Source organism: Homalodisca vitripennis, chromosome X (genome assembly GCF_021130785.1).
Source record: "Homalodisca vitripennis isolate AUS2020 chromosome X, UT_GWSS_2.1, whole genome shotgun sequence".
NCBI classification, from domain to species: domain Eukaryota; kingdom Metazoa; phylum Arthropoda; class Insecta; order Hemiptera; family Cicadellidae; genus Homalodisca; species Homalodisca vitripennis.
Genome location: NC_060215.1, coordinates 93,769,410 through 93,785,061, shown reverse-complemented (window position 1 = coordinate 93,785,061; position 15,652 = coordinate 93,769,410). Strand labels below are relative to the sequence as shown.

Below are 15,652 nucleotides of genomic sequence, written 5' to 3'. Positions count from 1 at the left end.
AAACCATCATCAACCAAGTAATTTAAGGTTTCACGCCCAGAAACAGGAATCGAATATGCTAATGGACCAAGAAGTGGTGAAACCTAAGAAATATGTAATAAAAAATAGATATTGTAGTTAGAAACTTTCCCCATACACTGAAATGTCACTAATACTTTTCACCTGAACCCATGTCACCCTGCTTATAGTGCACGCACATGTTAACATTTCATGTACGCAACATCATTACACTATGTATTAATGACATACTGGTGAACATTGACAATGGACATGCACGTCACGGAGACAAGGCAGGAACTGATAGTAGACAAGATTTTTTGAAGTGAAAACTTCTTTAGGCGCGTTGAGCGTTTTGGTAGAGGGTAAAATCCTCGGTTCGCGTCACACCGACATGCTAATGATACTAACCTGCATGAAAAAGTCAGTCTCGCTGTGTTTTTTAAACGTAGACTTGGCCGCGGACTACTAACCTGCATGAAAAAGTCCAGTCTCGCTGTGTTAAAACTGTCCCGGCGGAGTATGAAAACAGACTGCGAAAATCAGTGACCTTTACGGCTTCCTCTCGCGATTTAAAAGTGAAGCCAATGTCGTACAATTCTGTAAGATGCGTCAAATTAAAGCTCTTAATATTGGCAATCTATTGGTTACATTTTTAAATATTAAAAAAATTTCGAAATAATTTTGATTATTGTTTACATTTTTACATAGCGTTTTACAATGACAAGAAAAAAGTAGTAAGCGAGGATTTTTTTTGTTTTTTGGTCAGACAAAATTTGTCAGCGAGACAGTTGTGTGAAAATAGATGAATATTTTTTTTGTAATTTTATCATTTTTTATTGTGGAAGTTTAGTTTAGCCTGTAGTAGCGTATGAAGTGATGAGTGAACGTTTCTGCCGGAACTGTAGTTGGCGCATTGGCTCACTGATACTGTATTAACTCAATAAGTTAGTTTATTGTGCAATAATAATACCTTTACGAAAGAACCAAGTTAATTTAACTAATTTATTAGTTTTAAAAATATTGTGGGTTTAATTGTTATTGCAATTATATACTTTATCCGTAGCAATAACTGTATTATTTACAACGGTGTTCAACTCACTGTTGTTCACGTCGGTGTTTACTCACTCACTTTGTATTCTATGTTTAACTAACTATTAATATTGAGCAATTACAACATATTTTTATACAGAATAAATGAATAATAGAGGGTAAAATCCTCGGTTTCCGCGTCACCGACATGCTAATGATACTAACCTGCATGAAAAAGTCAGTCTCGCTGTGTTTTTTAAACGTAGACTTGGCCGCGGACTACTAACCTGCATGAAAAAGTCAGTCTCGCTGTGTTAAAAACTGTCCCCGGCGGAGTATGAAAACAGACTGCGAAAATCAGTGACCTTTACGGCTTCCTCTCGCGATTTAAAAGTGAAGCCAATGTCGTACAATTCTGTAAGATGCGTCAAATTAAAGCTCTTAATATTGGCAATTCTAATGGTTACATTTTTAAATATTAAAAAAATTTCGAAATAAATTTTTTGATTATTGTTTACATTTTACATAGCGTTTACAATGACAAGAAAAAAGTAGTAAGCGAGGATTTTTTTTTGTTTTTTGGTCAGAACAAAATTTGTCAGCGAGACAGTTGTGTGAAAATAGAATGAATATTTTTTTTGTAATTTATCATTTTTTTATTGGAAGTTTAGTTTAGCCTGTAGTAGCGTATGAAGTGATGAGTGAACGTTTTCTGCCGGAACTGTAGTTGGCGCATTGGCTCACTGATACTGTATTAACTCAATAAGTTAGTTTATTGTGCAATAATAATACCTTTACGAAAGAACCAAGTTAATTTAACTAATTTATTAGTTTTTAAAAATATTGTGGGTTTAATTGTTATTGCAATTATATACTTTATCCGTAGCAATAACTGTATTATTTACAACGGTGTTCAACTCACTGTTGTTCACTCGGTGTTTACTCACTTGTATTCTATGTTTAACTAACTATTAATATTGAGCAATTACAACATATTTTTTATACAGATAAATGAATAATGAAAACAACGAATATATTTTTAAACATTTTTAATATTGTACGAATATTTGTATTTAAAATTTAGCATTATTCATTTTAATTATGTTTTTAATATTTAACCTCTTCATCATGAAATGAGTATTAATTACGGTATAAGATTTATCTTACTAGCGTGGTAAAATAAATTTCTAGTTATTTGATAATATTTTTTTCGTGGATTTTAAAATTGGAAAATTTAAAAACGCGTCACATTTACAATTACAGATGTACTGCTACTATAACGTATTGTTAATTACTCCTCAACTTAATAGTTCCGTTTTCACTTCTATCGGCAGTCCCACGACTGCTACTAACTGTTTTTTAATTTAAGAAAAACAGCCCCAAAACTATGTCTATGTCCTCATCAGCTTCTGCATCCTGAAACAAATATATGTTATCAATTAATTGTTTTTAAATGTATCCTTCTTTGGAAATTTATGTTGAGATGTATAAAGAGGCAGTGGTTTCTTGAGTAAAATTCAGTAAATTGTTAAATACAATTGATTAGTAATACGCCTAAATAATAAATATTTCTTGATACAGGTTTTTCTGATCACTGTTCTGCTTCTAGTTCTTATAAATTATAAAACAACTCTAACATACAACACAACATATAACTTTATACCCAAGGAAAGGAATCATTCCAAAGAAAACATCTTTCACATGGAGACTGGCACGCTCTCTATGATATTCAAAATAATGAAATGAATGAATAATGATCTCAACAAGGTTTTAATGCATATTCTTAAACATTATTTTTATCACTTTCTATTTTTCCTAAAAAAAATTGAGTCATTAGTTGACAAAGTGTGGGTTAAACAGCTGGTTTGCAAGTGTCAGCGATTAGGAAGAGAGAACTGCACATGCATTGTAATAACTCTAGCGATCCTATTTTCAAAGCTTATGTTGCAAATTATAAATGCATTTATAAAAAGTGTGTTAGTACTGCAAAAATTAACTAAAATAGTTTAAAAATCTGAAACTAAGCAAATAAAAGTAAAACTCCTTATAATATTATAAAACAAGAAACAGGGTCTTTTAAAAAACACTCCTATTACTGAAATACTAATAAATTACATAGTAATCAAAATGAAATTGCTTATGCATTTAACTCATTTTTCTTGGATGTATCCAGTAAACTTAACCTGTCCCCTAATTTTATACAGTCTTATTTTTTCTTCAAAAACAGAATATGGTGTCTAGTAATACACTGACAACTTTTGGACCTGTGACTAGCCAAAATGTTTTGGAGACACTAATCCAGCTAAAACATACAAAATCTTTGGGCTAGGATGAAATACTTATTACACTATTGTTTCTCCTGAAGGAATGTGCCAGCTTCTTGAAGAAACCTTTGGCTTATGTACTTAATTCCTCTCTCAAAACTAGTGTTTTCCTTATGCTCTTAAATACAGTCATGTAAAACCAATTTAAAAAAGATGATTCAACCCAACTTGATAACTATCTTCTTCCTGCAGTATCTAAAGTGTTGGAAGCTGTAGTTCTTAACAGACCTCTCTAATCATCTAGAAGGGAATGAATGTTTTCATCCTTCACAATTTGGGTTTTGAAAGGAAAGAGGGATCCTTAATGCTATTAATGAGATGGTCTCTAGAGTGGCAAGTCTCTTTGATTGTTCACAGTTTACAGCTGCTGTGTTCTGTGATCTTTTGAAGGCATACAAGAATATTGTAAAAAAATTGCATTTTTGCGGTGTCCAAGATAGTGCATTGGGATGATTAGAATCATATCTCACTGACCGCAGACAAAATGTGATCCTTGAGAACGGGATTTCTTCTAAGAAATATAAAAAAATTAGTTTATGTGTACCCTAAGGCCTTGGGGCTAATTTTGTTTTTGATTTACATCAATGACTTGCCAGCAAATATAATAAACTCTAGTATAGCTACATATGCTGATGATACTCCTGATCTCATTTCTAATCATGACAAAATCACACTGAACAGGCTTAGTTCTTATAAATGAATAATTGGTTCAAAGCAAATGATCTTTTACTCAACACAGGAAAAAAACTCAAGACAGTTGTTCATCCTAATTATAGCAATAGTTCTAAATCTGAAATCTCCTTCCTTGATGCAACATTTTACGTAACAAAAACTACAACTTTTTTAGGAGTTCACATTGATGGGAATCTTACTTGGAGACAGCATGTTCTTTCATTATTGAATAAGCTTAGTAAGGCATATTATCTGATTTATTTTCTGTCTTCGAAATTAGATAAAAAACATTGCTAACAGTTTATTATGTATATGTATATTCCTACCTAACATATGGCATTGAATTCTGGGATGATTCAGTTAAAGTAAACAAGCTTTTCATTATTACAAAAAAGATCATCAGTAAAATAAACCGTATTATGATGTATAATGCAAGCCCAGTTTTAGGCTTAAAACTGCTTACTCTTCCATCAATTTATATATAGCAGATACTTATTATGACAAAAAAACATAGCAAATTTCAATTCATTCTCAAATATACATAATTATTCCACCAGACACAATAGTACTCTTATTTTATCCTTTACACAAAACACAAGCCTTTGAGAAATTGCCTGAATATGGAGGAATTTGTTTATATAATAATTTGCCCGATGATTTCAAATTAGAGAATTATTTGGAAGTTTATAAGAAAATAGTGAAGGGCTGTTTGGTGGAAAAGAGCTTCTGCAGTGTAAATGAATTCTTGACTGAAAAGCAATAAGTTTTTAATAATAGTTTAAATTGTGTACCTTTGTTCATGTTGTGCTGGGGATTTGTTCTGATTGCCGTTTATTTTTATATTTAATGCTTAGTGTTTAATATTTTATGTTTAAATCTTATTACTATATATTATTTATACAAGTTATATTTTATTTATATTAATGCTTAATTAATGTTTATTAATGTTTAATTTTTATTGTATATGTCTATATCTATACAATTTATATTTATTTATTTACATTTTAATTTAGATTAGGTTTTTTAACAAATTGACATGTCAGCTATCATAACTTAATTAATTATTTACTGCACATGGAGTTATGTGACAAGATGAAAAAATAAAAATAAATAATACAAAAAAAGGTCATTGCTTAAAATATGATCCTTGTACTAACCAGATACAATTACATATGTTAAGAATAATTGGATATTACATTATTACTCATATTACTAAATAATTGTAGTAATAACAAATTTACTAAACATCAATGGTGTCTGGCTAAGGCAAGTGCTAATGTATGCAAAAATGCTGTACTTACTGTACCACTATAATAAAATACAAGTTAAACAAACCTGGGAACTATGAACTGGCATTTTCTTTGCTATTTTGAGCCAATCGAGACCCTTTTGGAGATTAGGGATTTCCAGGTAGCACTTAGCAATCAGTAATGTATTTGCTTTCCATCCCTTCTTATTGTGTTTTTCTGCTTCAAACAATGATGAGAGAGCAGTCCTCAGAGAAACCTCTGGTGGAGCACCAAACAATGTGGTGGCTATCATCTGCTCGACAGAAGAGAGCTTGTACATCTGGAACATTCACAGTTAAAAACTCAGTAGTTTTATTTGTCTTTTTATTGCTAGTTGGATTTCAAGATACCAAGGATAATCTGTGTTTGATTATTTTAAAGGGAAGAAGATGTGTTATTTAAAAAGTAAATTTGGTAATAAAAAACAAAAATCTTTTTAAAGGAAACATGTAAAAACAACTAGATGCTAAGTTTGGATTGTACAGAGGATTATTTATCAACTGAGTGTGTGTCTAGCTCTGTACGTGTGTAAAGCAGTGTTTGCTAGTGTTATGGAGCATAAAACTTATGCCATATAACATCATACGCCTTTCTTTTGTAAGGTTGTTCTAAGTTTGTATACTTGTATTAATTATTAATTTTAGAATTTACAAATGTTTATTGCTAGGCCATTTTTTAAAATACAAGTACAAAACTGGAATCAATGTACCATCATTTATTCTTTCATACCATTATTATTTATTCATCACCAAATATCCCAACTCTTTTGTGTAAGACATAATTAAATACTGCTTTTCAAAAAAATCCATATCATGCAAAATTAAAGTTGTAGCAGAATCAGTATGAAAAAGAATGGCGAGTGCCTGGACACATAGGATTCACAGGTTGCGCTAACTTAGGAGCCAATTGTCCTCTTATTGGTCCTGAACCAATGTGTGGGGTTTCCTATTGTTTGGAATGGAGATCGGTTAGCAAGTGGGTGTTTTAAAAATCTAACAACATTGTGAAAGAACTGATGGAAACGCCCAAGCAAAGAGGGTGCTCCTCAATGGGCCATCAAGGAACATTGCAGTAGATGCCCTTAGAATGAGTAGATCAGAGATCTACAAGATGATGATGACTGGTTTTATTACAGGGCATTGGATATTCCAAAGCCAAGAAAAAGTATTCATCTTCAGGAAACCTTGTGCAGAAAATGTGGCAAGGCTGATGAAACAGATGAGCATATCATATTTGAATGTCCGGCGTTACAGACCAAATGCTCAAGATCCCCTGATTTTCTTATGCATACTGAAGTTGGATTGGAACAGGCTAGCATTGTAAAGAGGATTTCATGGTGTTGTAAAGACACAGGTTAAACGTGGAAGAGGGTGCACTATAAACCGGATGGCTGAGAGGCAATTAACATGGCCAGGAAACCATGCATTTAGCATTTTCTTTATTTCCACAATGGCAAGATGTAGATCAATGATAGTTAACATCCTTCAAGCGTCATTAATAGGTAGGTAGATAGATAGATAGATAGGTAGATAGCGTCATTAATAGGTAGATAGATAGCTTCTTATTCCTCTTCACCATGCAGATGTTTATGCTTACACCTCTTCTGGGAACATACCCCCTCATCAAAATTTGGAGCATACAACATTAGAAGGGACACAGAAATTTGTAGTTTGGTTGACCAAACATTCTCTTAATTTAAATCCTCTCATGAACTTATTCCCCTGACCATGATATGATGGATAAAGCATTATGATATAAGGGTAGGGCATATTAATTCGCAAAACTTACTTTTATTTAGCTCCGGTAAACTCAACTCTTTAATCAACCAATCCGCCTAAACTACTTACTCTTGTAGCAATTCAGACTGGTGTTTAGAATTCTGGCATAATTTAACTCCTGGTAATTTATTCCTCAGGTAAAGGATCCCCGGTTAACTTGAACACCTGGTAAACTCAACCCTTAAAATGAATAAACACTTTTGCATGACAAACACCTGACACTTAGACCCACTTGCTCTCAACAGACACAACTCCCTCAGGAAAAATCCTTTGTTCTTTCAACTCGTGGTAATTTTATCCCCCCTCCAGGAACTTCACTGGTTGAATTAAACCTCCTGATAAACTTATTCATTTGATAAAGATTGCTGATTTTGATTAGTAAGCTTAAGTATAAAAACAGCTTACTTCTAACCCCCCTGTCTTAATCAATATAAAGTCTAACCAACTTCCTGGTATGCTAGAAAATTTAATTTTGCCATAATTGTAACTAAGTGCGTGAATTTACCAGAAAACATCTGAAAGCTACTGTAAACAATTCAGGGCAGTCGTTTCTTCCAAGCTTGGTACTGGACAAACCAGAGGTCATAGCTCAAATCCAACATTAGAATCGTTGTTTGTCTGAAGAGATAAAAAAAAAAAAAAAAACAGTTGGCAATGAAGAAGCTCAAAACAGACTCTTTACATTGTTTTGACATTAGAGATACCTAGACTACAAAATATAGTGTTATTTAGGTGAAGAGGTATTCTTGTTGTCGCATCGGGTGCAAAATAAGAGTGCACTCCAGTTCAGAAGCTGCACTTCGAGGAAGGTGAACTGGAGGTAAACTCAAGATTCATATTGAATCAACTCTTCCCACCATAGCTACGTTATGTATAGAAAAGTCTGTGGCTCCACCTAGTTTTGGGATTGTGTCTAAAACATTCTAGTATTTTTTGTGTACTGTTATTTTTTTATCTGTTCAGACAAACATGACCTCAGATTCCAGGAGTCATCTTTGACAGCGTTGCAGATTTCAGATGCTGCACTAAAAGGAAGGTGAACTGGAGCTAAACTCAACATTCACAGGTCAAAATTATGTGATTAGAGAAATTTTAAAATGATAAAATGTCCTCACCTTTATTAAAACTAGTTACTACCATACTGACAGAAGCACAGTCAAAATATACAAAACTTGTGATAGAACTTGAAAATACACTATTAAGACTAAAATAATGTTCTGTTTCAAACAACCATGTTTTTGTAATAATTCTCTAATTGGTCATCAGAGTTAAGTAGCAATCAAGCAGCACATCTTTGGGTTTTAGCATTTCAAATAAACACTTCTACAAGCCAATATGTATCATTGTACAGCTGTCAAGCTTTATGTAAGCAATCAGCTGTTTGGAAATGTGATATCACTGGCATAGTAGTTGCATTTTATTTAATTGTAGAACATAAAAGCAAGGTCACCTGCATTTACATGGGCATGACAGTCAAGGGGAAAACAGAAAAATATTTTAACTCTTTCAAGACTCATTTAAAAGTGTCAATTTTTCTATCTAGTTGTAATTAAATTTACAGTCAAAGTACACCATTGTAGTTTTTTAACTAAAATTTGTACTATGAAGAAAGAAACTAATGCATGACTTTGTTATAAACAGTCGTAATATAGAGTAAAACAAGGTATACGACAGGTCTTTTAGTTATAATATTTTTATTTTATAATATAATACTAACAACTTTTTTATATTATAATTTCCCAATTTAATGCACATTTTGATCAAACAACAAAGTACCATCATACTTCTGGAAAACATAAATAAAGCTCAGTTATTAAGAAGCGGTGGTTTTCACAAATCTTTTCGTCAACTTTGGTGACCAGATCGTCAAGTCACAATGCTCAGATGTCCATACTTTTCTTGATCATGAACTTTTGTTCTGCCTGTTTTAAACTAAATGCACCACTTTATGACAACTTTCAGTCATTACATTGTTCCCATCCACTTCATACAGTTCTTGATAAATTTCTATTGGTTTTAAGTGTTTTGCCAACAAAAACTAATCACAGACCGCACTTCACAGCTAACAGGATTTTCAATTGCAACATACATTTCAAATTTGAATATAAAAATATGGGCATTGGGGAGATGTTCCCGTTCTCACGGCTGGACTGAGGTGCCAAGGACAAGCATACCAATATACATGCAATTGGCGCATGCTGAGAGGCGTCAGATGAAATATTCCTTCTTCTTCTTCTATGGGGCGGCCTATTGCCATGCACTTAAGCCTCAAGGGCCTTTTGCGCACCCCGGAAGCACACAATGAGGCCAATCAGTCTACGGTATTAGAACAAAAATAACAAAAGTACAAAGAAACTGACATGTTGTTATCCCAACTTCAAATAGATTCACTGCACTTGCAAATGAAACCCATCCAAGGCAAACAAATCTAGCTGTTAAAGGCGATTCCTTTTGTATTAAAACTAATTATGAAGGTAAAACAAAAAACAACCATCAATCTTAAGGTTTGCAGAAGTGTGAAGGAAACAGTCAAAAGTCGAGTTTTACTCTGACAGCCAGGGAAGGGGCATACCTGAGCTTATCGGATCTGTTTAGCAATGGAAAAATTCATGTTGATGGGTTGGTCAAGCCTGGTGCAGATATACAATATGTCTGTAGTCAGGCTGGCAAGTCACGTACTCGACCCCTGTTTTTGCTGGCTGGTACAAACAATATAACTGCAAATTCAACACAAGTTATCTTTGATAAAATGGAATGCGAATTAAATGCCCTGAGTAAGAACAGACCAGTCTGTATCACAACAATTCCTCCTAGATATGATGTTCAGCCAGACCATATGATACATTACAACATAGCTCTGGCAAACAACTATATTAGGGAACTAGTTCTTAGAATGAACAACGTTTAGTCTTATCGATCTCGACTCTTTTCAAAGATTTTCACTTCTCCCGAAAAGGCATTCATTTAAATCACAGTGGAAAGAAGAAACTTGCATCAATGATTGTTGACTATATTCTGAAATTAAATACACAACCAAACAATAGTATAACAAATACAGAATCCCAAATAAATTGTAATACCATCAATGTTACTGAAACACCTATGAGAGATGTTATTAAACGCTTTCGATATGACAAAACTGTCGGATTCGCACACAGCATTTCCGGGGACTTGGATGACCCTCGTCACATGTCAGCTGGTGTGGCTGTCGTCTTCAAACAGGAATTTTGCCAGCCTAAACTATCACATTGCCTAACACGCCATCTGGCTCTACAAGATAATGCAAACAGTGCAACAGTGTATAGTCTTATAACTAAGGATAAATATTATGGCAAACCAAGTAAACAGGACTATGACACTGCTTTTTTCTGACCTGTCACAAAAATTTTAAAAGGAGGGATCTGAAGCACTTGATATGCTCCCCAATGGGCTGCGTACGTGATAGGGTCAGTTTGACACTCTTTCTAGACAATGTAATAAAATTTCAACAATGCACAGGAGCCACTGTTACCATTGTCTCATATTTCAAAAATCATTTCGATCACTAAGGAATGGTTTATCTCATGAAGATTTTAACAGGGAACTGAAGAACCTTATTGAGGAGAAAAACAAAGACTGCTCCCACCTTACCAGCTCTTAACCACCCATCAGAAATCATCAATCTTGAGTCACATCAACCAGCAGCAGTGAGGTCTCCAGTGAGTTTGGTGACGCTATCCAGGAATCAGCAAGAATCACAGGATCGGGCTAGTGATGTGTTTGTGGCACCGGGCGGACCTCACATTTTCTGAGGCGCTAAAGCAGAGTAATGGTGTTTGTGGTGAATCATTAAATCAGGCAGTACCTGCCTCAGTTTGCTCTTTGAATGCTACACCTCAAAAAAACTGTCTTCCTCCTGTGCACAGGAGCGTCACCTAGGTAGTAGTTACAATTTAAATTATGTTTCAGACAGTACTTACAATAATCCATGTACTGTCATTAAAGATAAGCCATGTGACTTTGGAAGCTTTGTAAGCAATAGCACAATTGGGTTGTTCCATCAAAATATTAGAGGATTACAATCATCCTTAGAATCTTTAGAAATTACGTTGAGTGAAATAAACCTAATATAGTAATTTTAACTGAGCATAAAATGACCAAGATGATGCTTCAAAGGTTAAATATTAATGGTTATGTCTTAAACTCTAGCTATGCAAGAGAAAGCTGCAGAGGAGGAGGTGTAGTAATTTTATCCAAAACAAGTGTGATTTGGAAAGAAATCAAAATTCCAGACATTGGATATTTATTGAAGGATGAAATATTTGAATGTTGCATGGTTGAAATAAAAATATTTTTCTCGAAAAACAGTCTAAATTATTAGTGGTGGGCTTGTACAGAAATCCCATAACAAAAAAATGAACAGAATTTTTAAAAAGTATTGAAGTTTTATTGGAACATGTAGACAAAAGATATAAGCACATTTTAATAGCGGGGGATATAAACATTGATATGATGGGACAATCCAACAGTGCATTGAAACTGAACAACTTGTTAGTTTCTAATGGGAATGTGCTCTTTAGTAAAATTTCCAACTAGAATTACGGAGTCATCAGCCACAACTATAGACAACATTTTCAACCAACATTAATATGAATTTTATCAAACTAATCGGAATTAATACTCAACTCTCAGACCATGATGGGCAGTTTCTTAGCATTATTACATACCCCTATTAAACATAAAAGTAAAATTACTGTTTCATCCCAATGAATCCATTCAAATGTATACTAGAAAGTTTTCAGATTTAAACACACATTCATTTTGTATTCATTGCAACAAGAATCATGGACAGACTTATATTTAGCTCCTGTTACTTCAAAATATGATGTTTTTCATAGTATTTTATTGTTCTACTTTAACCTCCATTTTCCTAAAACCTTAAGTCGAAAACAGTTGAATAAAAATATGTGGTTTAACAGATGAGCTCAGATTAGAAAAGCTAGAAATTATTGAATTAAGTAGCCTAGCTAGAGAACTTCAAAGCCCACTTGTTTATAGTGAGGTAAAATCAAGAAACAAATTATTTAAGACAAATATTCTGCATCAAAAGAAACAATATCTTAATAGTCAGTTGGAAAAGTCTGTGAATGTTAATGCCACAGTCTGGAGGATGATTAATAGGGAAGTTGGTGTAAACAACAATAGTAATAAAAATATAGAGCTTAAGGTTAGAAATCAACTTTGTACAGACCCTGGTAACTTAAGCGAATTTATAAACAGATATTTCTCAGATCTAGTAGATAAATCTATACTGCCTAATTTGTCAAGCTCTACAGGACCTTCAGTTCAACAACAACCTATTTGTAATTTTTCTAGATTTAGACTAGAGCCAGTCACAGAAGAAGATATAGAGAAAATTATGATCAGTCTAAAAAACAAGCTTAGTGCTGGATATGACGACATTCCTGTTGTTCTCATTAAGAAAGCCAGGAAATCGCTAATAAAACCTATCACTCACTTAATAAATTCTTCTTTTATTTCAGGAATATTTCCAGAAAAAATTGAAAATTGCAAAGATTAAACCTCTATTTAAAAAAAGGGAACAGAACCCACGTAGAAAAATTATCGTCCCATTGCTTTGCTTCCATCAATCTCCAAAATCTTTGAACGTGCTTTTTACAATCAATTTAAAATTTATTTGGAAAAAAACAATATAATTAACAGCAATCAACATGGTTTCCAAAAGGGAAAGTCTGTCTTAACCGCAGCCACAGAATTTCTTGAATCAGTTATTGACTCCATAGATAATCATGAAAAGGTAATTGGAGTTTTCATGGATCTGAGCAAAGCTTTTGATTCAATTTCTCATGTTTTGTTGTTGTCTAAATTAAAACAAATTGGCGTAGAAGGTAAAGCTTTTGAATGGTTAAATTCATATCTGAATAATAGAAAACAATTTGTCGAATTGGAATATTTCTCCCCACAAACAAAGGGACAATGTATAAACAACTTTACAAATCCTCGATTTCAGATGTGAAGCATGGGGTTCCTCAAGGTTCCATACTGGGACCTTTACTTTTCATTTGTTTATATCAATGATGTACCTAAAATCAGGCAACCTGGAAAACTTTGTTTTTATGCCGACGACGCAAACCTAAAAATTTCTGCACCTTCAATAAAGGGAGTGGAGGAGTCATCCAGCACTAACTTATCACTTTTGGCCCAATTTTTTGAAGCAAATAAATTACTTTTGAATGTTGATAAGACAAACTTTATAGTATTTAACCACAAACAAATGAAAAAAATAATCAAGCCAACAGTAACAATAAATAAAGATAGCCATATTTTCCAAGTAGCAAATTCAAAATTTTTAGGATTATCGATTGACGAGAACCTGGACTGGAGCTCTCAACATTGAAAGTGTTCTCGCAAGGGCAGCTTCAGGCATTTATGCTTTAAATAGATTAAGAAAATTTTTGTGATGTCAAAACTCTAAGAACAGTCTATTTTTCTTATATTCATTCCGTTATTTCGTTTGGGATTTCAATATATGGTGCCACAACAGTTAGAAATTTAGACTCAATTTTAAAAATCCAAAAGAGAGCAGTAAGATCAATTTTTAAACTTAAACCAGGCACATCGTCAAAAGAACATTTTATTTCATTAGGTATAATGACCGTGTATGGTATGTATATTTATGAAACAATATTATCGGTAAAGCTCAGATTTTCCAATTTGCCACAGCTTGGTACACTTCACCAATACAATACCAGGCATCAAAATGACCTTGCCATTCCCACACATCATTTAGAATTTTTCCGCAAAAAAACCTCAATATATGGGCACAATATTTTATAATAAAATTACCTTCAATATTTAAAGTCAGAAAATGTTTTATCAACTTTCAAATCAAAATTAAAATATTTTCTCATTGACAAGGCTCTTTATAGTTTTTAAAGAATTTTAAATACAGAACATGTCAAATTATATACTTAATAATAATACTTTAGATGTATAAATGTATAAGTGCTATTGATTGACACCATTCAGTGTACAATGTTGTGCCAATGAATAAAGAAATTTTGATTTGATTTGATTTGATTTGACTGACAGTGACTAAACTAGCTTGTTTACATCGGCAGACAACTCACTTAGGTGGGAACTTTTGTTGCTTGTTACAAACCAATAAATGTATTGCATCTAAATGGCTGCAACATAAACAATCTCTGACAGGTAGCAGCACAAAGCCAGTGGACCCCACTTAAGCTACATCAAACGTCAACAAAATATGACATAGTACGGTACATGATTTGGCAGTGCCCGGATTTCGTCTGCTAATGGAATAAAATGGAACGGGCAATACCTATTAATCATCCGGAAAGCATTAAGGATCATTATAAACCGACTCAGGACAAATTCTGAATTGAGACAAATGCAGTATGTATTGTAAAGATACGATAAACAACAAAAAATTTAAAAAATGAAAAATTATACTAGCCTGAATACATGTTTCCATCTTTGTTGAACACATAATATTAATGATATTTTAATGCAGAAAATCATAATAAAACTAAACAAAGTCTTAAGAATTACTTTTTGGGACTGTAGAACAAATGTCCTGCTGCTATCTAACACAGGTGTTACTATGGTGGGTATACTTGCTTGTTAAGTTTGAATCGTTGTTGTTATGTATAGTGAATTATTTTTTTTTTACTTGTTATTATGTTTATAAGTGCCTAGGAGATTATGAAAACCACTGGGTAATACCTATTGAAGATGAAGCTAAGAGTTAGAAGGAGTAATTAAGATAAGTGGAAGTTTGAAAAACACTTGAATTTCTGTTCATTAGTAAGTAACAGCACGATAATTGTGGTAGGAATTTAAGTGGTATAAATTAGATAAGTAAGTGTTAGTCTCACTAGTCGGTTTGTTTATTTTGATAAGTTTTAAATTTTATGATTTGCATTTTATTACTATTTAGTCTTAGACAATTTAGAAGCATAGTAAAAAAGTAAGTAAAAAATAAAAAATACTTATGGCCATTTGTTTATTTTAAGCATTCTTTAAATTATAAAGTGTAAACAAACAACTAAAACACATTTCATAATCTGTTCTCTACCAGGTGAAACTACAGAACCTAAATATGTTGGATGCCACTTTTTAAAATCATGTAAGTTTTAATTTGCGGATACAACACATTTGATCATAGGTGGAAAAACGTATTTAGGCCAAAAAATGTGGCTACAACAAAATTTGGAATATTTACCTCAAGGTGATATCTGCCTCGGAGATGATGAAGAGTTGGATCTGTAGGGTTAATAGTTAAAGCTTTATCTAGATGAATTTTGAATAATTGACTGTCCATTAGTTTTCCTGTAACTCCTTGTAATTGCCCTCTTATTCCCACACACACGGCAAACCATTTGTGTGCATTACCGTTCCACTCATTAATATCTATGGCCTTCTGGCCATACTCAACACCTGTAAAACATATTAATATTAATTAACTTAAGACAACATGATCAAATGAAATAGATTTGGAATTGCTTAAATCCATATTCCTACCATGGATCAAATTTTA

At 33.0% G+C, this 15,652-nt stretch overlaps 1 protein-coding gene across 1 annotated transcript in view; it reads right to left on the bottom strand.

The window, feature by feature from the left end:
• Positions 1-2,356: 2,356 nt before the first annotated feature.
• The window catches only part of LOC124369535 (regulator of microtubule dynamics protein 1-like), a 30,643-nt gene continuing 17,347 nt past the window's right edge, over positions 2,357-15,652 (bottom strand). Inside the window, exons 6-8 of the mRNA XM_046827558.1 lie at positions 15,338-15,552; positions 5,361-5,594; positions 2,357-2,445 (exon numbers count right to left, since the gene is read on the bottom strand). Coding sequence (XP_046683514.1) covers positions 2,389-2,445; positions 5,361-5,594; positions 15,338-15,552 — 506 coding nt within the window. The 3' untranslated portion in view covers positions 2,357-2,388. The remainder of the gene's footprint in view (positions 2,446-5,360; positions 5,595-15,337; positions 15,553-15,652) is intronic.